The sequence below is a fragment of the Lutjanus erythropterus genome, chromosome 9, assembly GCF_056507025.1.
Source record: "Lutjanus erythropterus isolate fLutEry1 chromosome 9, fLutEry1.hap2, whole genome shotgun sequence".
NCBI lineage: Eukaryota > Metazoa > Chordata > Actinopteri > Lutjaniformes > Lutjanidae > Lutjanus > Lutjanus erythropterus.
The window spans coordinates 35,340,236-35,366,673 of record NC_139325.1 but is presented as its reverse complement, the minus strand read 5'-3'; the positions used below and the strand labels follow the sequence as shown (position 1 = coordinate 35,366,673).

The window sequence follows — 26,438 nt, the reverse complement described above, 5'->3', positions numbered from 1 at the left end:
AGTCTCATTTTTTTCCCCTTGTATGAGAATGATAATGTGCATCAAAAATAATAATGTGTGGACTCTCTCTCCAGCAAAATCTAACAATAGGTCTGGCAATACGAGACTACACTCATTAGTGTTAATGCTTTTGGCTGCAGTTCTCCGGAGAGCTCTGAAATGATTTTTGCTCACAATGAGACAGAACGATGATGTGACTCGGACATAAAATAAATAAAATTGACTACGTATCTGCAGCAAGTCCCTGTGGCAGGTTTATTCTAGTTGAAAGCTGAAATCAGTGGCTATCTCGAGGGAAATCAAACTAGATCATTAAAAAAAATCAGCAGGAATGTATGCACAATTAGTAGCAATTGGCAAAAATAAATAATACATGGACTAAGCCCCTCATAGACCCTCAAATATATGCACATATGCATGCATAATATACTAAAGATTATGTGGTACACACATTTTTATCCCGTATTATACAAGGTGGACTAAAACTGTTTTATGACCTGAATTCTGCTTCTCTTCTCTTTTCTTTTTGGGAGAAACAGCGGCTGTAATTGTCTGAAGGAGCGTCAGTCAGAGCTGCTCGTCTCTGCCTCGTTCAGCTGCCGTCAAATGAAAGTAGCCTCCTTTTGGGCCGAAGACAGAAACTCTCATTCATCACAGAGATTAAACCCGGGAGGAAAAAATATATCCAGCGCCTTTAAAAATGAGTCCAAACCGGGTAGATTAATCTCCACTGTACTTTACAGTCTGTAACCTTCAGTCTTGTTAAAGACCGAAAATTCATTTGAGAGAAATAAAAAATTTCCCACTTCAGATTGGTTGGCAGATTGCCACTCCATCTTCCATCTTAAAGGGTGAAAACTCATTTCTTCAATAACTTCACACTCTCTCATCTCGTCCTCCTCCACTTCCAATATGCTCTGGTCCTTATTCAAAACACTCGTTCTACTCTTCTGTTCTTGGCTTATTGCTTTCATTACACTTCACAGTAATCCACAGTTATTATAGGGTCACACTAAGTTATATATACACACTGTATAATTTTCCACCAAGCGGAGATCTTCCAAATTAACACACCATCTGGTGCCCATATTTAGAGGTTTTTCAGCTCCTGGACAACAAAGACCGTGAGCAGTGAAATGTGACTGTAATAACAACTTAATTTACACAGCAAACAACAAGTGATTTACAACAAATAAAAAACCTCTAGTCAGAGGAACAAAGCAAAATTAGGATCACATGAGGATAAAGAAATTAAAAACCTTAAAATATAAAGTACAAACAGAGGTGGAACCTGGTGAAAGCCTTCATGTAAAGCTGTATTTTAAGATCTGATCTAGGATGTAATCTGCACCATCATCATCACAGGTGACTTTTGGGGATGGTTGCACCGATTGGCTCCAATTGGCCTCCAAGATTTCCAGCCATGTTACAGTTCCACAAACATCCTGATTCCTGCGGTTCTTTTAGTGCAACGTTCTATAAAGCAGCACTCGTCACTGAAGTCTGGGTTTACTGATCCTCCTGCTAACAAAACAGGAAACACAAAAGGTACACGACAAAAAAACAAAACAGCAGTAAAACTTTAAGAAGACATGTCGTTACGTCTTCTTGTACCTTTTCTTCTTGTGTCTTTTACGTCATTTTTCATCTTATTGCATGTTTTACATTGTCTTTCGTTCTGATGTGTCTTTTTTTCTTGTTGCTTCTATTACATTGTTTTTTGTTTCGTTACGTTGTTTTTTGTCTTGTTACGTCTTTTCCGTCTTGTCGTGCTTGATCTTTGATCTGCACATCAAGGAATCATTTTTTCTTTTATGTCGTTGTCCCTTCCATTTATTCTTGATGGCGGGAAGGTGGTTTGCAACAACGTAAAATAAATAAATAAATAAATAAAAATAACAAACCTGTTTTGAAAATGTAAGGAGTATAAAGTACAGATATTTGTGTAGGGAGTCACAGTAAAAAGTTGTCATGTAAAGAACATATTTGTACTTAGTTACCTCCCACTTCTGGAAACAAATACTCTATCTCTGCACAATACATCCAGAACGAACATTGTACATAAGGAAAAATAGAGGATCTAAAATCATGCCTTGAGGAACTCCTCTATACAGACAGGAACAGAGAACCTCACTCTTCTTCAGTTAAAGTACGTCTGTGTTGAACTTTTATTATTTCACTGGAAGTCCATCTGATAGACTCACGTGTTTGAAGTTGCGGAAGGGGACGAACTGGACGATGTCTCGGAGGACAGGCTCTCCTTTGGGCGAGCGGAGGATCCCGTCGTCGCCATCCAGCATCTGCATGTCGCTGAAATCGGCGTTCCCGATCCCGACGATGATGACCGACATGGGGAGGTGGGAGGCCTGGACAATGGCCTCCCGCGTGTCGGCCATGTCGGTGATGACGCCGTCTGTCAGGATCAGCAGGATGAAGTATTGCTGCGAGACGGAGAATAGAAAAACTGTCAGCAGACTTTTCTCCACACTTCACTCGTCTACTCAGTTAAGACTTTTGTGGATGCACATGTTGTATTTCTCTCACCAAACAAACCAGACTCCTTTTCTCATTTAATCATTGTCATCTTTATTCAAACTGAACAGAAACAAAATCTGATTCAGTTTCAAAAATCACAGTTGGTTGAAATAAACTCTAAATTCTCTGAGTTGGATGTGAAAACATCAGGAGAGGAGCAAGAGGAGGTCAGACATCAGAGAAGCAGCGAGGAGAAACACCATGTAGAGCCAGAATATTTTCACATCTGACTCTGTTCATTAAGAGTTTATATGGTAATACTCAATATTAAAGTGCTTGCAAGTGTTAGTTTATCGATAATAAAGCATTTATAAGATGCTTATTAACATTTGTGTCATAAGAGTATGTAAGTGTTAATAATAGCATAATAAACATGTTTATTGGTAGATTATAAGACATTTATAAGCATCTTGTAAGAGACTTGTCAAAAGTTTATAAACTGCGTGAGAATCTTAATAAAAATCTTGTGAGTTCCTTATGACTGTTTATAATAACATTATAAACACATATATTTAGGTCAACTAACTTACCCACCTACTTCACTGTGCACTTCTTAACAGTTAACTGCATTTTGGGAGTTTTGGATCTGAAGTTTGAACAATATTTATTAAGGTTAACAAATATTTGTAAGTGCTCACTTGCTAATAATTGTTTGCAACATCCAACTGATTATACCGTCAGCAGCCTAAAACACACATAAATATCTAAATTTCCACTTTAAATTTATCTTAAGATGTCTTTATTGGTTTATCTAACAGTGTGTTTGTCATTGTGGTGGAATAATGAGAAATTAACTGCAACTAGATATTATTTTCATTATTGATTAATCTGTCGATGTTTGAAAGAAAATGGTGAAAAATGTCTATTAGTTTATTCCAAATCCCAAGATGACGTCTTGTTTTGTCCACAACCCAAAGATTTTCAGTTTCAGTTTCAGAAAGAAAGCAGGAGATATATTTATCTGCATTCACTATCTGGTTTCTCACCATGGCCTCTTTGGTGTGGACCTCCTGTGAGGCGGAGTTGGCGACCTTCTGGATGATGGGGGCGATGTTGGTGGGACCGTAGAGCTGCAGCTTGGGGAGGCAGGCCTGGTAGGCCTCCACCACACCCTGGATACCTGACAGGACACAAAAAAACAAACACATCTGATCTGCTTGGACTGAAACCAAGAACAATCCAAACATCTCAAATTCTGAGAATCAGTTGAAGTGAACACTATAAGAACATTTTCACCAGCAGCGTCTATGCTTCTCTTTTATTTGTTAATATTTACTTTATTTGATAATATATGTTTATTACTTATATGTTATTTACAAGTAAGACCAGACTACAAAATATGAATTAAAATGGAACAGCATGAAGTATATTAACTGCTCATTTTGTTTCCTTTTTCATATTAATTTCATCCCTCACTTCCTCTGTTGTGTCAGTTATTTGTACCGTTCTTCAGTTGTTCTTTCAGCTTGTTCTCAGCTTTGACAGCTGGATTCTTTAATGTTGCTGTGCTGATAAGTTCGGTAGTGGATGAATTTTGAACGGTGGTTAAACTTGAGCCGAACTATGAGTGCATTAAATGGTTTGAACGCACACCTGCCGGCCAATCAGAAGAGACAACAACACAAAAAAAAAAAAAAATAGCAGGGAGGTGCATAACTTTTTATAACAAAGATGGCTGTAATTTTTGGAGTAAAGTGCTGATCTCACCTGACAGGTCAGGCTCCAACAGAAATTTAGTGATTTTACCTCACAGGACACAGGAGCTGCTGGTCTACTGCTGCCTTGATCAGTTAGTTTTTTATGATATTGTGTAACTTAAGTCACACAATAACCTTTGTTCAGGTCTGAATTAATGTTACCTGCCAGGGATCAAGGCAGAAGTAGGTTTGAGGAATTAACGGCATAATTCTCGTTTTAAATATCCGAGAACAAGCACGCCTAAATCAAACTTTTTAGTTGCTCAGTATAATGCACCTCTGACCCTCAGTTACATTGTTATTATACAGCTATTGTGGATTTTCCAGAAGCTTTAAAAGTTCACTGTTTTGTTCATCAGGTTCCTGAACGTTACATCCTTTCAGGCAGAGAAAATTGTTCCTCAAACAAAAAGACTCTGCAGACTCAAGTTCACTCTCTGGATGTGTTTAGAGGCGTCCCAGCATGCCCGGAGGCAGCAGTGTTGTGATTTAACATCTGAAGGTCGCCGAGAACAACACACACACACACACACACACACACACACACACACACACACACACACACACACACACAGAGTCTTAATTAAGAGTGTGTGTGAGTGTCTCTCTGAGCTGATCAATGACCTTTAGCACCTGAGAGGGCGAGAGACCTTCAGCTAAACAGAGTCTGTCGCTCTCCCTGACCCATTAAACAGAGACAGGGACAGACCACTGTGTGTGTGTGTGTGTGTGTGTGTGTGTGTGTGTGTGTGTGTGTGTGTGTGTGTGTGTGTGTGTGTGTGTGGGAGGGGTGGGGGACTGGATCAGAAAAGAGGAGAAAATATCCCTCCAACAGCTACAAGTCTCATGTTGTATCTTGTTACAACATCTTGTTGGAGAGTTTGAGCTCGTGGGTCCAGTGTGACCAGCAGCCTTCAGCTGAATGAAGCCTCTGGGTTAAATGTTCTGTGTGTTAAAGTTTGACTTGTGCAGGTCAGGACACAGACTGAGGGGCCATCAGCTGATCAGAGCTCAGCACTGATCAATACGATCAATCCACAGCCGGTGATCATGACTGACGCAAGGAGAACTTTAATTACCTCGGCCCTTTTTATTCTTTATAAGCTGGTTGTGTTGAAAAAGAGATGAAGCTGTTGAATAAAACTGTGAAAAGATGTAGAATGTTTTCGAGGATTAAAGAATATTTTCCCAGAGGCTGTGAAATACTCTGACTTTTAATACTGGAGAATAAAATCCTCTGGGTGCAGCTGGATTTAGGTTTTTTTTTTAATTTCTCTGTTTTGGGCCCTTTTTCTTTTGATGTATTTCCTTTTTTCTTCACTGTGGACGTGAATAAGTGTTGATTAGGATGCTTACAAGCCTGACTCCAGAAAGTCTGTGTAAAACTTCAGTAAAAACAGGAGGCAGGCAAATTCAGAATGAATGTATATTTACAGAAGTTTACTGGTTTGGAAAAGTTGTCTTTGTCTTGCGTTTCATTGAATATAAGTCAGAAAGTGTTTGCACATAATGACAGTTATAATTTAGTTTTTATGCAAAGATACTGCTGATAGTGTGAAAATGCATTAAAATGAATTAATCAGTGTTACATTTTATCAGAAAAGATTTGATGGTATTTAATATTTTACATCATCCTGGACTTTTAGAAAAACTGATCAACATTTTGTAACGTTTTATGGACCAAAAAGATAATCAATTAATGGGAAAATTATTGCCAGATTGATCACTTGTTGAAAAATAGGTTCAAACATGTGAAAACAGGTGGAGCGTACAGTACACAAGATTCTGACAGGATTCATTTTTCACAATTTTCTGATATTTTATCAATCAAACAATCAATTAGAGGAAAAATTATGTCCAGATTGATCACTAGTTAATAAATAGCGTGCAGGCACACGTCCATGTGCTCCATATTGCCTTTAATATTTAAAATACCAATTTTATTTTATTAGCATATAAACATCAGCAAGTTGAGATGCTCAGAAACAAAACCACTGAAATGTTGGTTGTAGGTCGAGATATTTTGTTCTGCACCTGCTGAACTAAATGAACTGACAGGTTCCAGTTCGGTTACAGCCGAGTAGTTTTGGTGCCTAAAGCAAACCAAACTGCAACTGATTTACAACATTTAAAAAAAAAAGACAAGGCTTTTTCTGTTTGAGAAACAGAGGGGAGACAATCCTTTCATCCTTTTTTTAGGACTGTTTTTTTTTTATTATTATTATTATCAGCATGATTATCAAGCAAAGGTTTACCTAATTATGTTTTGTTTATGAATAATTCATGAAATTAATTTTGACTGTTTAATGAGCCTGTACCCTCGTCTCTTACTTTTTATTGTGTGACCTGTTTTCAGTGTTGGTGGATGATGGAGGTCAACGACTAAGTTAACTCTGAAAAAGACAATATTCCTTCTGAGCTGTATACAGTGAATATTCCCGTGTAAATGCAGGCGTTCACACTCAAGTTATGGATGCTTGTTCGCATCAAAATTTGATTTTTTCAAAGTTTTCTAAAATTCAAGAAAAGCAGATTATCTCAACAAAAAAATAGTAAAACTTTCAACATTCAAAACTCACACATCTTCTTTCTTCAGTGTATTTTTAAAAATGATCAAAGACGCAGATGTCAACAGGTTTTTATGTAAGCAGCTTTTGCAAGAGTAATCAGAGTTCAGAGTTTGAACGGCTGCATGTAAAATCTGAGGAATACTAATTTTCCTTGGTTTTATTAGCAGCTCAGTAGAAATAATTTCTTTTTGAGAATAAGGGCATAAACTAGAATATTGTGTTGAGAGAAACATGACATGAAATATGACAAAGAAACATTCTTGTGTGACAAACCGGGATGAGAGTGTAGCTGCTGACATAAATCCAGACCGAGTGAAGTTTTACATAAAGGAAGGCTGCCTCCTCCTCCACCTGAGCTGGAGTCACCTGAAGACGTCAGCAGCTCCTCCATCATTACAGGTTTCACATCGACGGACCTCCTTCGACCTCATCATCATCATCAAACTCTTCCTCAGATCAAAGAGTTTCCTCCCTGCACTCGCACTTCTGAGGCTTAATATGAAATAACCGAGAGAGCCGTAAATCAAAGCACCTACCTGCACACTCCGGGTTCTCCTCGTTAAAATTCACCGCAAAGTCATGGGAGACCTGCAGAGGAGGAGAGAGAAGATGACAGGAGAGGAGGAGAGGAGGTGAGGAGGTGAGGAGAGCAGGAGAGGAGAGGGAGGAGAGGGAGGAGAGAACTTTAAAAATGTAGATAGTGGACGTGGCAATGGCTCTTAAAACAAGCGACCAATGGCAGGCAGTAAAAGTACAGTAAAGTAGGGTATCACAGTAAGAGTAAAGTTACTTTACTTTTTAGGACTTAAAATACAGGAGTTTTATTTGTAATTAAGTATTTTTACATCATGGAATTAATGATTTTACCTAAGTAAAGGATTCACCCCCAAAAAACTTTTTGAATCTACACGATTCACGTGACAATGACTCATTTTGATTAAAAACTGCTGTGAATTTTGCTGAAAAGTGACGAGTTTGCAGGTTCGTAGCTTCTGTATCTCTGTGAAGTGAGCTCTTTAAGAGTGAACAACACTGTACATATATATATGTAACATGAGCTGACATACACTGCTGAAACGTTGCATGTCAAAAGTTTCATAAAATCCCTTTAACTTTGAGCTGCAGTACTCAGAACTGTCTGGTGTGAATATGCAGCGTTTTCTCGACACCTGAATGGAGATAATCACTACTTTTAACAGGCGGCATCATGGGAATTCAACCAGCAGCTCCCCGGGGTGACGAGGAGGAGGCTGGCTGGTAATCACTGGCAGGGTCCGCCTCACGCTCTGCTCTCCGCTGCCAGAGAGCATGCTGGGAGAGACGGCGAGCCGAGCGGTTAAATTACCTTGTAGTCGGGAGGGATCTGAGCGCCAAAGCCGAACGCCGGGAACATTTTGTCACTGTGAGGAGAAAAGAAAAGAGCACAGAGAAGTCTGAGAGGCTGAAGGAGGGCTCCTGATTGGCTGTCAGCAGGAGTTAACGAGCTCATTCAGGCCACCGCTACTTCAACACAAGGCAAAGAAATGACGTCTGATTGGCTGTGGGAGTGTCTGAAGCTGAGAGGTGATGACTTCCTGCACAGGTCACACAAAAGAAATACATGTATCAGAGAAAAACAACAAGGAGGCAGATTATCCACTTAGACTAAGACTTTTAAAACTGCAATAGATTTTTGAAAGATTTTTTAAGTTTTTACGACCTAGCTGATATAATTTACTTTTCTCCTTTAATAATCTTTGTTGTTTAGTTTTGAGATGCCGTTAGTTTTTACTATCTGTCTACGGGAAGTAATGTTTTTTTACTTGGAAAATCTGTTGAAGTCCAGCATATTTGAATCTCTCTGGTCATAACCTCTGATGAAAATACTGGCTGAGAAAATTACCAGCGAGGATGATTTGGCACCAGCCACAGACCCTCTCATCGACTCCACAAACGAGCAGCAAGATGCTTGAACTTCTCAACGGCCTGTGAAGTCCTCATCAGTGATTCCAGATAAATCTGTCCCGAGCGGGACAAACTGGGCTCTGCTGGATCCCAGTGTGACAGGAAAGAGAGAGAGAGGGTTCTCTCTGCAGAACCGGATCAAAGCAGCAGACGAGGTCACAAGACTGCAAGTTCTGCATCCAATCTGAGAAGCAGCCCCTGACTTAAAAACTTCAAATGTTGATGCATCGAGAATCGTCTGAGAATCGTAGCTCTTTTTTCTCCACAAGCCGAGTGTCTTCTAGTTCCATTACGTTGGAACTAATTGTTGTCCCGATGAAACACAAGAGCACACATGTGGTGATCATCTGCTCTAACATAAGCTGCAAATGTTAGCATGTCCGGCTAACTCATGCTAGCTTACCAGCTGCAGTAAATTTACCTCCAGACCAACTTGTTAGATCCCACTGCATCTGCATTTGTTCTGTGGTGGTTTGAGGAGGAGGATGTGGGCTGATGAAGAATCAAAGTGGGTCGATGATGATTCATCTGACCAATGTTTGCTGAGATGTAAGCATGCACACAGCTGTTAGCTAACTTTACATAAACACTTTCACAGGGTTCTCGTTTTAAAAAGTGTCAGATAGAAACATTAAAACATCAGCTGGAGACTCTCAGGAGCAGACGCAACCACGATACGCATCAACACGCATCAACTCCGAGTGATTCTGCAAAAACTGCAGCAACATGATCAATTAAATGATCATAACTCAGACCTGGACGCGGAGCCAAACGTTAAAAAGAAAATTAATCCAAATTAAGCAGTCATTAGATTGTGCAGCCTTGGTGCAGAATCTGTGAGAATCTTTCTGAATGCTTTTTTTCCAGACCTTTAAATAACTCATTTTAACTTTGGGGTTCTTTCTTTGCAGAGAATAAAATTCAACTTTTACAAAAATGCAAAATAATAAAAGCCTGTGTGAGACAGAAAGTGAGGCCTGAAGGGTTTTTAAGACTCAGCTAAAAAAAACAAAAAAACAAAGACAAGCAAGGGAGACAAAACTGTCAGCTTCTAAAACCAAATACAAGAGACAAAGACAGAGGTCAGATTTTAGTTAACAGCATCGGAGGACGTGTGTGTGATGCATAGTTTGAAGTTTCAGTTATTTTCCTTCATTAGTTTCTTCTGTCTCTGAATTAAACATTTAGTTTAGCTCAGAAGTTAAATCTCTGCAGAATATAATCAGACTGTCTGGTGTATTTTAATGAACGGACTCATCTGATTGGCTGCTGTAGGCAGGTGCAGACCAACCTGTCATAGTCCTGGCAGATCTCTCCCACGGCCACCAGAGCCTTCAGGTACTCGTTGGGCTGGTACGGGTGGATGTAGTGCAGAGAGCAGCTGTTGCGAGGATCTCCGTTAGAGGCTGTGAAGTCGATGGCTACCTGGAGACACGGCAACCAATCAGAGAGCAGCATCAGCACAGTTGGGTTTAACCCTCTACAGATGTGATGTTTGTTGTGTTTCATTCACTTCAGCTGAAGCCTGAATGACGCAGCTGAGATTTTACTTTTGTTCCATGGCGACCTCGTTCTACTTGTTTTCTCTTTTAATTTCCTGTTGTCTTTTGCTTCATGCATTCTGTTACATATTTCTCATATAAGTTTCTCAAAGCACATACATCCAGATGTACGAGAATGTTACATGTCAGCAACCAACTTTATTAAGACTCATAAAAGCTTCAAAATTTGCAAGTGAGCCCCGACCCCAATACCAAATAAGTTGGAAAAACAGAATACAACGGCTTACAAATACTTTGACTTGTATTCAACTGATTAGAGCACAAAGACAAGATATTTAATTTTCAGCAAAAGACCGTGAAAGTTGTGTAACACTCCAGAAACAGCTGTTTGGAAGATTCCAGAGGTAAACAGGTGACAGGATCATGATTGGGTATTAAAGGGGCGTCCTGGAAAGACTCAGTGGTTCACCAGCATGGATGGGGTGAAGTTCACCGCTTTGTGAAAAACTGCAAACAGTCTAACAGTTTAAGAACAACAAGAGCACAAAACTGCAGGAATTTATAGATTTCACCATCTACAATCCATAATATCATTAAAAGATTCAGAGAATCCAGAGAAATCTCTGCAGGTAAGGAGCAAGACTGAATGTCTGTGACCAAGACACATTGTGGACGTGTTCCAACAGCGTGTCTTCGTAGTAAAAGAGTTCAGGTACTAGACTGACCCGCCTGCAGTCCAGACCTGTCTCCCATTGAAAATGTGTGATGCATTATGAAGCACAAAATACAACAACAGAGACTGTGGACTGTTGAGCAGCTGAAGTCGAATATCAAGAAAGAAAGAGAAAGAATTTACCTTTAAAACTTCATCAATTCCTGTCCTCAGTTCACAAACACTGACTGAGTGTTAAGAGAAAAGATGATGGATCACAGAGAGAAACATGATCCTGAAACAACACAATGACTGGATATTTACAACAAACTATAAACTTTATCAGTTTGAACATTAAATATCTTGTCTTTGTGCTGGATTCAACCAAATGTTCCCAACCTTTTTGAAATTGGGGTTGTATTAACTGACATATTTTATGTTTTAGAACAAAATGTGAGAATCTCTTTAGCTTCTGAAAATCACAGACCTCATCAAACCAAAACCCACTGACTCCCAGACGAGGGACCTGGAGGAGCCAACATGCTAACTCATTTCTGTGTTTTAGGACTCATTCCTGCATCACTCTTAGAAAACCTCTTAAACATCTGTATACTCGCATTGTTATTGTTGTTAGCATGGCAATGTTAGCATGTAGCTCGATGTACAGCTGTGCATATGTACAGATAAAGTTAGAAATGTATTTAAAATATAAATAACAATTGCCTGAGTGATATTGAAGTGTCATGTCAAATATTCAGTTTATTTTGCAAAATGTTTGAGAGCAATGGGAAAAATTAGTTCAGGAAGCCACTCTGCATCAAATTTTTGTCGGATTCAACCAAATGTTGGTGCAACTGTTTGCACTGTTGCCTCACAACAAGAAGATATTCTGAATCCAGCAGCCAGTGAGGTGGATGGATGTTTAATTAATATAAGGAACAACATTCATACTTATATATGTCAGCTAAATGTTACAACACACAGTATATATCTAAACATAATAAATATATTTGTCTTACAAGGAAATTTACATTCTTTCTGTATTTTGAAATGGTAAATAGGTACAAACATCATTTATTATTCAGTCCCTGAACCCACTTTAACAGAATTTATGTGGGAAATCAGGTTCTAGAGGGAATGAAGCATTTGTCTCTAAATACACGAAGAAAGAACAAGTTTCATGTGTGAGAGAAACATCTTTTCAGTTCAGTCGACCGTGAACCAAAATAACCTGCAGTTTGATTTCACACACAGACGCAGTTTCCTCCAGAGACGACATGAACCAACAAACAAACAGCTGATTCGACACGCTGCTGCAGAGAGAGAGAAAAAAAACACACCTCACTCCTGTTTTTCTCAGCGAACTGAAGCTTCCTCGCTTGTTTACATGTAAAGTGAGTTTCTGGGCCTCCTGGGTGATTAAACCTCTCTGGGTTATTTCAAAAATACACAAAAAGAGAGGAACTCTTTTCTTCTGCTCCTGACTGACTCGCAGGTTGTGGGAAAGTATTTTCCGCCCGACGACGGGGATTAAACGTTTAAATGTTCGGGGAGAACGAGGCAGCTCGGATCTCGTAGCTCCGCTGCAGGAAGTGATGCGGCTTTATTGAGCTGTTGAGTTCAGTGTTTACATGTGTGAACAGCAGCAAGACTCCGACATCAGACGGAGGATATTTAAAAATGTTTGAAGAGGAATTTTGCAGAAGTGAAGTTAGTTTTCCTTTTCAGAGTTTCAGAGAGTCCCAGCATGCACTGGGTGTCCTCCTGTAGTTCAGTTATAAAATCAGTGGACCTGCAGAGTTTCTCTCCTGAGGCTGCAGCTGCTGTCCAGCATCACCTGCGCTGCACGTTCTGCGCTCCTTAACTCCCTGAATTAAGGATTTATTTGGACTGATGTTTTTTTGTTTTTTGGGTTTTTTTTTTTTTTGAGTTTTATTTAGTTTCTGTAAAGTTTGAATGAAGCTGACGATGACGATGAGTTTGTTGAGATCAATAAATCAGCTGTTCCTGATTAAGCCAAATGTCTCTTCGTCTTTAAAAAAAATCTCTCTGACTGTAGTGATCCTTTCCACAATGTTGTCAGACACTAACAAGAACAATCTGAGCCTGTCAGAGACAGAAACAGGCATCAGCTGTCCTGCGCTCTGCGGTGCGCTCTGGTGAAGTGTCTGACAGAGCATCAGCTGACCTGCGCTCTGCGGTGCGCTCTGGTAAATCTAGTTCCATTATACTGGAGAGAAGTCAGACATCTCTACAGCTGATATCTCCAAAACTCTGCAACTCACACCAAAAAAATCTAGATGGATCAATTCCTCAACATGTCAGAAGAAAAATATGTAATTTTAATTTATTTGGTGAACTTCAAGTCTGTAAACAGGTGTCCACATACTTTTGGACAAGAAAGAAAGAGAGTAACAATCTGCAGCATCAGACTGGTGATACTGGTCGGATCCCAGTGTCGGCAGCTGCTATAAACTGGGACAGCGAACATTTTGCCGTGGTTGCCGTTCCCATGGTAACAACATCAGAATTACTCTGACATCTCACAGGACGCATTTTCTCCTGGTGGGAATATGAAGCAGGAAGTTGACCTAAATATGACCTGCGTGTGTGCGTGCGTGTGCGTGCGTGTGTGTGTGTGTGTGTGTGTGTGTGTGTGCTCACAGTGAACTGGATCTGACAGCCTCCCATGATGTAATCCAGGAAGGAGTGCATCTTGATGATCTGCAGACAGAAAACAAACAGATGTGTGAATTTGATATTTAACTTTCATTGATCGGCTGTTTGTTTATCAGCTGACTGGCAACAACCAATAAAATTCGTGCAAACTGCTGCTATGATGAGACGTTCTCACAATTCAGTGGTTCCACTTAAACATCCCTGTTTTATGTTCAGCAACTCGTTTAACTCCAACTTAAAGAGCCATGCCACCAGTTTTACACGAGTTTTCTGAGTGATGTGAACTCATGGATGAGAAGTGCACGATCTGTTTGTGTGGATACACAAGTGAGCTGTCATCTTGGATAGTTATCTATGGCAACACCATTTGGACAAATCACGTAGTTTGCTGTTATTACAGCTGCCTGATCTATTCTGCATGAGCAGCAAGACACAGCAACAACACCACTGATTTCACTCTGCACTGAGCACCACTGGAGACTTTTAGGTAAACCTGTTTTTTTAAATCATGTTTTGTCCAACAGAAGGACACTTTACCACATTTTGTCGACTAGAAAGGCACCTCAGAGGACATTTTATCATGTTTTATCTACTGTAGGGGCATCCAACAGGAGACTTTTATGTTGTTATTTTGAACACGGGCACCTTGAGTCACCAGTTCTGCTCACCCTGTGGTTAATCTCTGAATACACCCTGACTGGGTTCCCTCTGTGGTTCTGAAGCAGCAGACCAAGCCACGGTCAGGGCGTTCTACAACACCGTTCTCTGGGAGGTCTGTGGGTGTGTGTTGGTTGGTGGTGTTGCAGCAGGGGGGGGCTCCCATCGGGCCTCCCCTCTCTTAAATTTGAACAAATCACCGAGGGGCCGGGGGCCCCTGAGTGTGGCCCCGGCTGCTGTGACAGAATGAGATCAGAGTGAACCTTTATCTCTATGTGCAGCTGGATTATCATTAAATATCAGCTGCTGTTTCGAGGGCAGAGCCGCGGCTGAAGATGGATCGTTACCTGCAGTTCGTTAGAGATCCGGCCTGTAAACCTGCTCTCATTCTGTCATCTCCACGCCGACTCGCCCCCCACTGCTCTTAAAACATTTGGTTTCATTTCAACTCCTCATCTATCAAGTGTAAATTAGCTCGCAGCCGTCACGGCAGCTCAGTCATTTGTCTCCATGTTGTGCTACACCTCATTCTGCGTCGCTCTTTTCAAATGGCCGTTAACTCGCTCTGAAGCGGGAACTCTTCATGTGTCGAGTGTCATCAGGCTAAATGTTATCTGGCTTTCATTCGGCGGCAGGATTCCCCAGACTCCCCTCGCTTGGCGTCTGAGCGCCGTTCAGCATCGTCTGGCAGGAAATGTCAGGTTAGTCAGGCTGCTCAGCGCTACATAATTGGTTCCTCTAACAGTCTGCCAGCCAGACGCCATCAGCCTCCGAAAAAAACAAGAGGAGCAGCTCCGAGAAAAAGCTTCATCTCTACTGGAGAAATAAGCACTTAATGCCCTTAACTGTTTGGTGTAACGATGAAGAAAACAGTTTTAATGCAATAAAATGTTTTTCATGTTAAAAAGAATCTAATACTCTTAAATAAAATCTGAAATGTCCTAAAGAGTCACTTTGTGGAGAGAGCCTGGAGCTTAATTGGCCTCCAGATACGATGATAACTCATTATTAAATAATGTGATGTATGCCTCTGTTTCTTTATCAGGCTCACTGACGGTCTGTGCTGAGAAACAGATGAAAAACAATCTGACAGTCCGTCTGGAGAGCAGCAGATAAACGTAATGAGGTTTCATTAATGATTTTAATATCAAGGAGACGCCAGTTTTTCTGTCAGTGTCGTACAGCATTTATGAAGCATCTCAGAGTGAAAACACTCGGACTGAGTCACTGATGAAGCTTCAACACAAACTTTCTCCTGAGAGACGGAGTGAGACGTCACTCTTTTATCACCATCTCAGACACAAAGTAGAAATGATGTTGTAGTTTTCTGACAGTTGGGATTTGAAATATTAAACCGTGTTAAAGCTTGAAAAACAGAGAACAGCTGCACTATCTATCCGCTGTTTTCTGTTTCTGCAGCATTCAAGTACAGAGGGATACAAAACCAGATTCCAAAATGATCGTGATGCTCTGCAAAACTTAAATAAAAAGAGAATGAAATGGTTTGCAAATGCTGTTAGACCCGCCAACATAATAACAGAACACAAACGTAATGAACCACAACCATAAAACAGATCTACAGCTGTTAATGTAATAATCCCACAAATGTAATAGCAGTTTCCTACTACAAATGTAATTTTCTGCAAATGTAATAACATTACATCACATTTTGATTAAGTGGGTAAAGTTAAATAATACAGCAGCTGGACAGTCTAATAACGACATCACTTTATTGCAATGCAGCCTTTAAAAGCAGGAAAAAACCATAAACCATCATCCAGAAATGTAAAATTTCAGACCATATTTTGTCTTTTAGAACGATACTGATATAATATGGATGTATTTCCAGACTTTGTGTCACTGCTAATTTTTGAAAATGTGCCTCTCCAGCTGCAGGAAACCTCTGCTGTTGTTATTACTGGAATAAAATGTCTGTAACGTGTCAGTCGGTTACCTTGCACTGGTTCAGAATGACGATCCCAGAGTTCTTGTAATTCTTCTTCTTGACTTTGTATTTGGGGTTAATGCACGGCCACTGCACCTGAAAACACACAAATCAACCCTCAGTTATTCTCAGGACGTTCTCCCGCCTTAAACTAAATATAGAGAAACAAAGTCATTCATCTGTGCTTTTTGCACAGTTCAGTGATAAAGCAGTGAAAATGCATCTGCAGCAGATGTGCAGCAGTGAGAGGCTCTAAAGTACGTCTGAAGGAAGAGAGCCGGGGTCTGAAGCTGATCTGATATAATGTCCAAACTGTTTTATGATAATGTTACATGATGCACAAGACTTTCCCCCCACAGACAGTAAAACATGAAAAAGCTTGTACTTTTTTAAACATCACAGTACACAGCAGAGTATTACAGTAGTACATAATCAGTGATGAAAATAATTGTTAGTTGCAACCCTTAAAACATTATGTCAGTCTAAACAATCTCATCATGTTTCATATCGAGGTAATCTAAAAGTAATGGAAAGTAATCAAGTTAGCAATGCTAGCAAAGTGAGCTAAGCTAATGCTGAACCAGAACAGTGTGAGTCACCTTCCTCCCTGAGAAACCGACACATGCAGCAAAACTGGAAAAGCAGCTTTAAATCAGCATTAATATTAGCAGAGTTACAGTAATAATGATCAGGTTACAATGTTCACCTGCATGAATCTGATTGGATGTTACAGATTAGCCAAACAGCTGATGAATGACTGTGGAAATAAACACCAACAAGCTGCTGTTTCACACTAATTATTCCTCCTCAGTGTGTGATTGTGTGTGTGTGTGTGTGTGTGTGTGTGTGTGTGTGTGTGTGTGTGTGTGTGTGTGTGTGTGAGTTAATCTGTCTCTGTGGAGACGATCAACTGTTTGATGCTGCTTGTGATGATAATGATGGTGGGAAACAAAAGACCTGCGGCATCCAATCACCTGCTCAGATGATTTCAAGTGTATGCTATATTTTGAATATTTTCATCACTTTACCTCGCTGTCAGACAGACTTTTCTGACAGGAAACTGCAGTTACATAAAGCAAATCTCTCTCTAAACCAACCGAACTCCATTCATAAAATCAATCATTTTAGCTCACAGAACACAGGAGTTGTTGGTCTTCTGCTGCCTCCATCTGTTTGTGTATTTGTGTTATTGTGTGACTTTGGTGTTTTAAAGCATCGGTTTGGATTCACCAAAGCCACAAAATAACACAAACAAACTCACAGATCGTGGCAGCAGAAGACAAGCAACTCCTGTGTTCTGTGAGGCAAAATGAATGATTTTGTCAATGGAGTTTGGTTGGTTTGGAGAGAGTGATATTTGTCTCATATAACAGTGGTTTCCTGTCAGAAAAGTCTGTCTGACAGAAAGGTAAAGTGGTGAAAATATTTTTAATATAGCATACACTTAAACTGACATTGATTTTTTTAGGTGTCTAAAATTTGTCCACAGCAGGACATGGTTTAACTTCCTGCACTGGTACTCCCACCATGAACTGTAGACTTGGACATAGATCCAAAACCAAAACTTTTTTTAGGTTTCGTTTTTGCCCCCACCATCCTATGACCCTGCTCAGTGTTAAGAACTGCCTTAATCACTTTCCTCTTGGAGTTTGGTCCAACAGGGTGTCCGCTGCCAGCAGCAGAGGGTATTTGAACGTGTATTACTCACGTAAATTGAGCCGACCCGCCTTCTAATAATGAACCTTATCAACATCATAAAGTAACGGAAGGAGGTGAAGGAAGTGGAGCTTATTCTGACCTGTTTTCTACTTCTGTCTGCTCGTAGTAAAAGGTCATGTAATAAGTACAAACAGGTATCAACGCTCCTGGCCTGAATTTCACCTCCCCCTCTAGATTGTAATGAGGTCTGTGCCCTTGTCTTTATACAATACACTGACTATGGATAAGCACCTCATGTCATGAGCAGTAAACCATGACTTCATTAACACAGCTTCACAATATGTCTAAATAATCAGCCCACAGAGATCACACAGTTAATTTGAATGAGAGCATCATGGGCAGCTGCAGCAGACCTCGCTGTCTGGTACCTGCTGCCGTTTCCATTTCCCCAAATTGTTTTAGCTGAATGTTTAAATTCCTCTGAGTTGTTTGGAGGGTTAGTCAGATCACCTGTTGTGCAGGTGGACAGGCTCCTAAATGATTACTGAGAGCAGCGTGGTGCATCCCAATCAGAGTGTGACAATGGTCTTGGGTTTAAGAGAGGTCATTCTGATCCTCCCTCGATGTACTGAACACCTCGTTTTATCAGATACTGTCGTCAGAAACCCTTTGACTTATTTGCTGTCATTTGCTTTTCTGATTGATATGCAACCTGCATATTGCTCAGCAAATACTGTGAATATTAAGTGCTTTTCTCTTTTATATTCCAGTTTCAATGGTTTCTTTCAACAATATCTTCAGTGTTACTAAACATAAAGAGATCGGACTCTTCTGGATGATGCAATGAGCACATTAACTTTATGTTTTGACCACCAGTTTCAATCATTAAACTTTGTTTCTCAGGAATCATTTCCTGTCGTTTCGGTGCACAGCTCTTAATACTACAAACCTACAGGCGTACGTCTCACTGAATGAGACTCATTCAATATGCATCTCCATGTTCAACAATATGATGCACCTTCAAAAGTTTTAAATAGCCAAGGATTCACTACAATACAAGTCAAGATTTGTAGGGTTTCTATTAGTTGCAAAAGGAAATCCTGATAGTTTTACTTTAAATCCAGTAACAGTAGAGACAGAGAGAAGTAGACATTACAGTGGTGTTAACATCTTATTATGAGTCTCATGTGTAAATGAGATCCTGAAGCCTAAACGAGAATCTGAGAACAAACTTTAAAACTATTTAAAAGTCATTTTTGCAGCAAGATGATCTGCTGCTCTGTTTCACATGTAGAGTGCTGTGGTTTTGATTGAATTTGACCGTGTAGAGGAAGTGAGGTGTGGAGGAACTGTGACGCTGCGTGTTAACTGCTCTCACAGTGACGTGACGTCTCTGTGGGTCAGGAGACTCATGTCTCTGTACTCTGCTGTCTGACACAGTTTGTTTTCCATCTTTCTTATGAAACACAAACTTATCCCACACTTACATGTTATGAGAATTGCTTGTATTGTATGAGCGAGGCAGCGGGCGTCCGGTTTCACCAACTATGTTCTGACATGAAAAATTTTTTTTTTTTTTTCCTTCACACAGACTTTAACTATGTTTAACACCATAATCCAGCAACACAGATAATTATATATAAACTTATAATCATAATATTGGTGATAAAAATGAGATATTTTCCTTGAATCCTTCGTCTCTCTACAGAAGCTGGAGCAGCCTCCTGATCTCAGCCTGTCCAGGACACGGTTTCATATATTCAGGGAGGCTGTTAGACAGCGGCGTTAACCACAAAAAAACTCCCAGCTTAAGTCAATCCTTCAGCTGCCCAAACAAGGCCGCAGAGGATTCACTCTGACTCCATTACGTGTTGCCGTGGAGACCGGGTGGCACGCCGCGGCTCAGGCGCTGTTCGCGTGCGGAGAGATGGATGGAGGAGGATGAACGGAGAGCTCTCTGGAGGCCTCAGCTCGGAGGGATTCTTGTTTCTGTGTCGCCGGCCGAGAGCAGACTGTCAGCGGAGGAAGGAGGCCAATAAATAAAATCTGAACAGAGGAAGAAGAAGAAGAAGAGAGGCGGGGGAGGGTTTCCCGACGGGACTTGACTGACTGCTCTCACTGTGAAGGAGAGTAAAGCAGGTCTGCTCCTCTGCTGGGTAACAGCAGGGATGAAAAGACTTCCTGTTTCCAGGGTTCACAGAGGAGGAGGACATCACTTCAACTGTAAAGTCTGATGGACATCCAGACCTTCAGACCTCACTGTGTGAATCTCTTCACACACAAAACTAACAGAATCGCTTTTATTCACTCTGATACCTTTTAAATAAAATATCAAATATCTTAATATTTGAGACTTTAATTAAACAAGTGGAAATTTGAGTTATGGAAGGAGGTGTGGCTAAACTGTTGACTTGAAGGACATCATTGACACCATGTTTTCAGACTAATTCTTTGCTGTAGATCCTCAGCTTGATCACGTGCACATGCACACCGTCTGAACTGGGTGTGTGTCGTACGGCGGTGTGTGCGCAAGTGAACAATGTGTGTCTCTCTGTGGTCATTTTGTGTCTTTCTGTTTTTCACTTAAAGATTTTCTGTCTTTATTTAATAGTGACAGATGAAGATATGAGAGGAAAGGTGATAGAGAGAGAGAGGGAGAGAGAGAGAGAGAGGGGATGACACGTAGCAAATGGGCCGCAGGTAGGAATCGAACCGGCGGCCGCTGCAGAGGACTGACAGCCTCAGTATATGGGGCGAATGCTCCACCGTCTCTTTGTGATCATTTTGCATCTCTCTCTGGTTGTTTTTCATCTCTTTGGTGACTGATGGAAGTTCTTTTCTGTGTTTTATTTTAATCAGACCCACACATCTGATCCAAACACTTAAACTAAATGATGAATCAGAGAACAAATAAAATGTAAGCGTGGCAGTGAGATCACAGCTGAGTTGGATGTTATTCATCCAGATCTCTAATAACAGGATGTGTGAGTTTGATAAAAGATGTGAGTGAAGAATGGTCTCATCTTCCCTCTGACAGCCTCCTCACTCCTCCACTCTCACTCCTCCCAACAGAAAGAGGAAGTGAGACGTCCTCCATGATTGCTGACTAGATGGATTTCTGGGTCACTTGAGGAGCGAGGAGGCCCCGTGTCTTTGTGTGTCTTTGTGTTTCTTTGTGGCCATGAATCATAGAGTGGAGATGACGTCTTCTCTGTAACACACAGATGATGAACCTCTTCAGCTGTAACTGAGAGGCAGCGCAGAGAAGTCGTATCGAGAGACGAACTAATGAAGTCTTTGAGTCTGCACATGAGATCGGATGAATATAATATTCATACAGAGCCTCAGAAATCCATCTTTTCACAGGGAGGCTGATCTGTCATCATGAACATGAGGGCGTGTTGGGTGAGAGTCCTGAGAGTGAAAGGTGAGAAGATCAATAACTGTCCTGCAGACATGTGACAGTAAAATAAATGAAGGATTTCTGACCTCCACTGCTTCATGTTCAACTGTTTCCAGCCCATAGAAGATCAGTTTCATTTACGTTTTTCAAACAACATGGCTGTGATGCATCTCTGTGTCTATTTTTGTCTTTTTCTGGTTGTTTTGTGTCTCTTTGTGATTTTTTTTCATCTGTTTGTAGTTATTTTGTGTCTTTTTGGGGTCATTTCTTGTAATTGATTCATGTCTCTTTTCTGTCTCCATAGTTGTTTTGCATCTCTATGTGGTCATTTTGCATTTTGTTGTCGTCATTTTGCATCTTTGGGGTTCTTTTGCATCTTTGCAATATTTTTGCATCTCTTGTTGTCTCTTTGGGATTGTTTTCTGTCTCTTTTTGTGTCTTTGTTATTATTTTGTGTCTTTCTGTGGTTATTTTGCATCTCTTTTTTAATTTTTGTGGTTGTTTTGCATCATTTTTTGTGTGTGTGGTCATTTTGCATTCCGTCCTGAAGACATGTGACAGTAATCGGACTGTTTTCAGGCTACAGGAGGAGAATTTTATTTAAATTCTTCCAAAGTGACGGAGGCGAGGCGCTCTGAAGGAGGACAGGTTAATGAAAACTGTGAAATCATTTTATCAGACAGTCACAGAGGATCATCACGGTGAAAATATTCAGCTCCTTGTTACTGATAATGAGACAGCTGAGAGGAGTCCAGCAGTCTCACATTGTTAGCGTGCTTTCAGCCGTGTGTTGTCATCTTCAGGGAATTTCCAGAGAAAACACACAACCTGAGCGTTTGGGAACAGAACGGCGCAAACGGACGGATGGGGAGGACTTTAATTTGCGGCTGCCTCGTTTCTGTTCAAACAGCTTTTCTTTTCGACAGCTGTGTCTTCATTAGCGCTGCCTCTGCCTCCAGCGTCCGGGGTAATTACATCACACCGTCTGTCTAAATAAACCCAAAGGCGTTTTGGCCCCAAAGGTGCATTTTTAAAGGGCGGTCACACTGTTAATTGGCCTTTTCTTGAAAACCTGGAGCTGCAGGTCTGCAGATCAGGTAGCCTGGTTCCTGGTTGAACCTCCAGGGTCACAGTCTGCTGGTTTACAGACATTAGTGACGCAGCTAAGGTGAAGATAATGCCGGTCAAACTTTGTGCCGCTGATTATGAAGAATATAAGTAATGATGAGTGCTGACCTCTGCCCCTTTTCAACAGGTGACGAGACACTTCAGCACCTGGATATTTCACTCACAAGCAAATTTAACTCAAACAACCAGAAACAAGATGAAGGGCGGGTTCACAGCAGCTTTGATTAGTTCAGGTGGTCTGAGTGGCATCTCAGTTTACAGTTTTCTATTTTTATCTTTACTTTTTATGAAGGAGGAAGCTGTGAAGAACCTGTGCATCAGCAGGCAATGGCAGACACAGAGTCAAGAAGGGAACCCCAAACCTAGGAGGTCTCACAACAGACTCACAGATTTGGGGTTCCCTTCTAGACCCAACCAGCAGACACCAAGAGTGACAGACAGGATGTGCCACTGCAGCGATAGTGGCGCTGCAAGATGCCAGAAGACACAAAGCGGTCGCCTGATTCTTCTATATATTTAGTTTTTATTCTTGATTGACAGGTGTGCAAACTGTGCACCTGTTTATTATTAATACATTCAGCTTTATGAGCTGTCATTTAGACCTGATGACTTTCAGTCCATTATTCACTCTGATTCATGTCTCTGTGTCTCATGTTGCGTCTCTTTTGTCAGTTTTATCAGTCATGAGCTGATAGATGTGATGACATGTTGGATAAAAACATTTCTCTGGTTATTCACAGTCGGTACGCCCTCTGGCTCTTCAGAGAATACTGAGACAAACATGTTGATCTGAAACATCTCTGTGCCGCTCAAAGGTCACACGCCACCTACAGGAGCCCACGCCACGGTGTCTCACACAGGCATGAACAGGGCTTCATCATCAATGACAAATCAGCTTTGTGAGAACAGAAAGATCATCATTCAGGAGGAGCTGAGCAAAGGCTCATAGATCTGCTCTGTAAAGCACCGCCGTCCTGTGAAAACACCACAAATCAAAATGTTTCGGCCTACGTGTCTGTACGTGTGTGTGTGTGTGTGTGTGTGTGTGTGTGTGTGTGTGTGTGTGTGTGTGTGTGAGGTCTGTCCTGTGTAGCAGTGTGTCAGAGTGTGTGAACTGTGGTGTCACTCAGTCTGACTCTCACTGAGCCGCTGAATTGATTGTGCAGCTGAAGGAGAAACAGGACTTTGTGTCACAGTGAACAAACAGCTCGACCTGCAGACAAACATTATTTTCTTGATTAATAGTTGTTTGCTTAGAAAATGTTAGAAAATGTTGAAAATGTTAATCGGTGTCTGAGATGACGTCCTCAAGTGTGTTGTTTTATCCACAACTCAAAAATATTCATTTTACTCTTAAAATAAAGATTTTCATCATCAGACATGTGGACACATCTGGCCACTGTCTGTTCACACAGTTTTTCATGCATCCTCTCATCTTGTCTGGTCAATCACTGTTTATTTAAAGCTATAATATGTCACATTTCTGCATTAAAATATCTGAAAGTGCTGATTATGTTATATATATATAGATGAGTTGTGTATTTTTTGATTTTCCTGAATGTTTCCAACAATGTTCAAACCCAAGAAATCTGTCATTTATTCAAGGTGATGCTTTGGTTCCTGCTAGCTGTTGCTAGCATGTCGCTAGTTGCTATAACAGAGTCGGCAAACGTGAATAAAACTTAAATATATTCCCTCACTCATGAACATGATTTCATGTCAGACAGATTTTCATCAGTTAATAATGAAGACAAAAACTCCCATGATCCCACACTTCTTCACAACATCATCAAACTGTCCCTGAGACTCCTAGTGGCAGAATAATAGAATAAATATTCAAGTGTATTTAAGTAAAGGATCAGAAAACATCTTTCATCACCTGGAAGACGGATTAAAACCAGATGTGAATAAACATGTTGGTGATGAACATCTCTAACATATGAGATTTCTGCTCAAACACACGTCTGCAACCCACAAAAAATCTTTTCCCTGAAGGCATCCATAGCGAGAATATGGAGACGAAAGAAGACGAGCTGCCGCCAAAGTTTAGAGGAAAAAGCACTGAGCCACAGACGCAGGCTATGATGCACATTTTAGTGCACGAAATATTTAAACTTTTTATAAGTTCAGTGAAAAGGCTACATATTTTTACAGAAGGAGAATGTAAGAATAACTTTACACTAAAAAAAAAAAGAAGTTGAGACAACACAAAATTTCAAGACAACGTACTGGAAGAGATTTTCTTATGTTTTGAAATAAATTTTGAAAAGTTTTGTCAACCTTTAATCTTTAGTTGTGAAAATATATTTTTGTTCACAGTGAGCTGAACCTGATTTATCATCCGTTTGATGCCTGAAAATTAAATGATTTGAACTGAAAACATTAAAATTTTAACCATCATTCACTTTCACTTGCATGAATTTACTTCATGCATAATTTTTTAAATACAATTTTTGGAGGGTTTCTAAAACTCAAACATTTAAGTTTATCTAAACACGATCACCCAAAGATCAATAGTTGGCAATAACCTTTTAAAAAAAAAGTTTGTTATGTTTGTTATGTTACCATGACACAATAATCAATGAACATTTCAATTTTAAAAAAAAGTTGCAGACTCCCCTATTCTTTGTAATTAAAAATGTTTTTTACATGATAATAAAAATATAAATTAGAAATAAACTGACTGGAGCTCAGTGTGCAGTGAACACACACACTCACACACACACACACACACACACACACACACACGCTGCCTACCTGTCGTCCATCGATGGCTCCTCTCATCTCTTTGAACGTGGCCTCGAACTCACCGATGTAGTCGTGTTTCCCGTTGGAGTCCCAGTCCCACACAGTGCACTGAGAGGACGACAACACAGAAACTTTTATTTTACATCTGAATCATCAAGACGCTGTTTATCTCCGTCTCAGCAGATGTTTGTGTTTTGTTGTTTCAGATAATGTTCATTAAAGAGAACCCAAAGTCTGAGTTCAGTCAGTGTTTGTCCTTAAAATAAATATTTAATAAATTTAATAAATTCATATTTATTGTTCTGGAGGAAGAATTATTCCTGCAGACAGATGAAGACAAAGAACACACAGACTGAGCTGCATAAAAAATGATCAAACATGAACCGCATTTTTAACCACAATCAGCCTAAAAAGTAGATTTTATGTTCATGTGTAGGTCACAGGTGTAAACAGTAAATGGACAGGTGAGCATTAATGCGCTGCCCTAACAGCCTCCACTCGTTCAGTTTCAGTCTTTCCACCAGCACCACCAGTTGAAGCAGCTGCAGGAGTTTGTCCATATGGTCACAAGAAAAGGACACTCTGAAATGTCTACACAAGGCTACAGATATGCTTTTTTGTGTTCAGGGTTGGGGAGAAACAGAACAGTTTCATATTTAAAATACAACATATGAGTAACTGTTCCATATGATTACTTGTATGGATTATACAGAGACTTGTATTTTACAAAACAGATACATGTTTTTAATTTAACTGTGCAACAATTTGTGCACACACAGTGGAGGTGCTGGGTGGGCGTGGTTACACCTGCTCTGTGGCGGTGAGGTCGGTGGGATGTCGTGCCAAATTCCAGGAAACGAAGGTTGAAGATTGCTGATGGTTGTAAAATAATAATTCTCTGCTGAACGTCAAAATCTGAGAGAAAGAAACCCTCAGTGTGCACAAACCTGAGGGTCATGAAAAATGGGAGAAAAACAAAGTGTTGTAGATTTTTGTTGGACGTATTTGAGCAGAATCTGGTTTCTTCTGTCTGATTCTGTTTGATCATTCCTCCTTGTTTCCATCTGATTTATCCAAAGCACCATGAGCTGCGTTCACATGGATGCTAATATTTCACAAATGTCCAGAAGAACAGACCAATCAGAATAAAGCGGCTCACGTAAAGATCTCAGCTGGAACAGACTGATGTGATTCAGCTGGAAGATGGAATAATTGGGTTCAGAGAGTAAAACTTTGATAATCTGATCAGAAGCAAAATAATAACCATGTAAACACTGAGTCTGATCATTTCCCTCCAGTTGGAAAAGTCCCATGTCCCG

At 40.4% G+C, this 26,438-nt stretch overlaps 1 protein-coding gene across 1 annotated transcript in view; it reads right to left on the bottom strand.

The window, feature by feature from the left end:
- The window catches only part of cpne4a (copine IVa), a 74,283-nt gene that overhangs the window by 2,334 nt on the left and 45,511 nt on the right, over window positions 1-26,438 (bottom strand). Inside the window, exons 8-15 of the mRNA XM_084727357.1 lie at window positions 25,129-25,227; window positions 16,191-16,277; window positions 13,565-13,624; window positions 10,038-10,171; window positions 8,148-8,202; window positions 7,339-7,390; window positions 3,522-3,655; window positions 2,205-2,441 (exon numbers count right to left, since the gene is read on the bottom strand). Of these exons, the coding sequence (XP_084583483.1) occupies window positions 2,205-2,441; window positions 3,522-3,655; window positions 7,339-7,390; window positions 8,148-8,202; window positions 10,038-10,171; window positions 13,565-13,624; window positions 16,191-16,277; window positions 25,129-25,227 (858 nt within the window). The remainder of the gene's footprint in view (window positions 1-2,204; window positions 2,442-3,521; window positions 3,656-7,338; window positions 7,391-8,147; window positions 8,203-10,037; window positions 10,172-13,564; window positions 13,625-16,190; window positions 16,278-25,128; window positions 25,228-26,438) is intronic.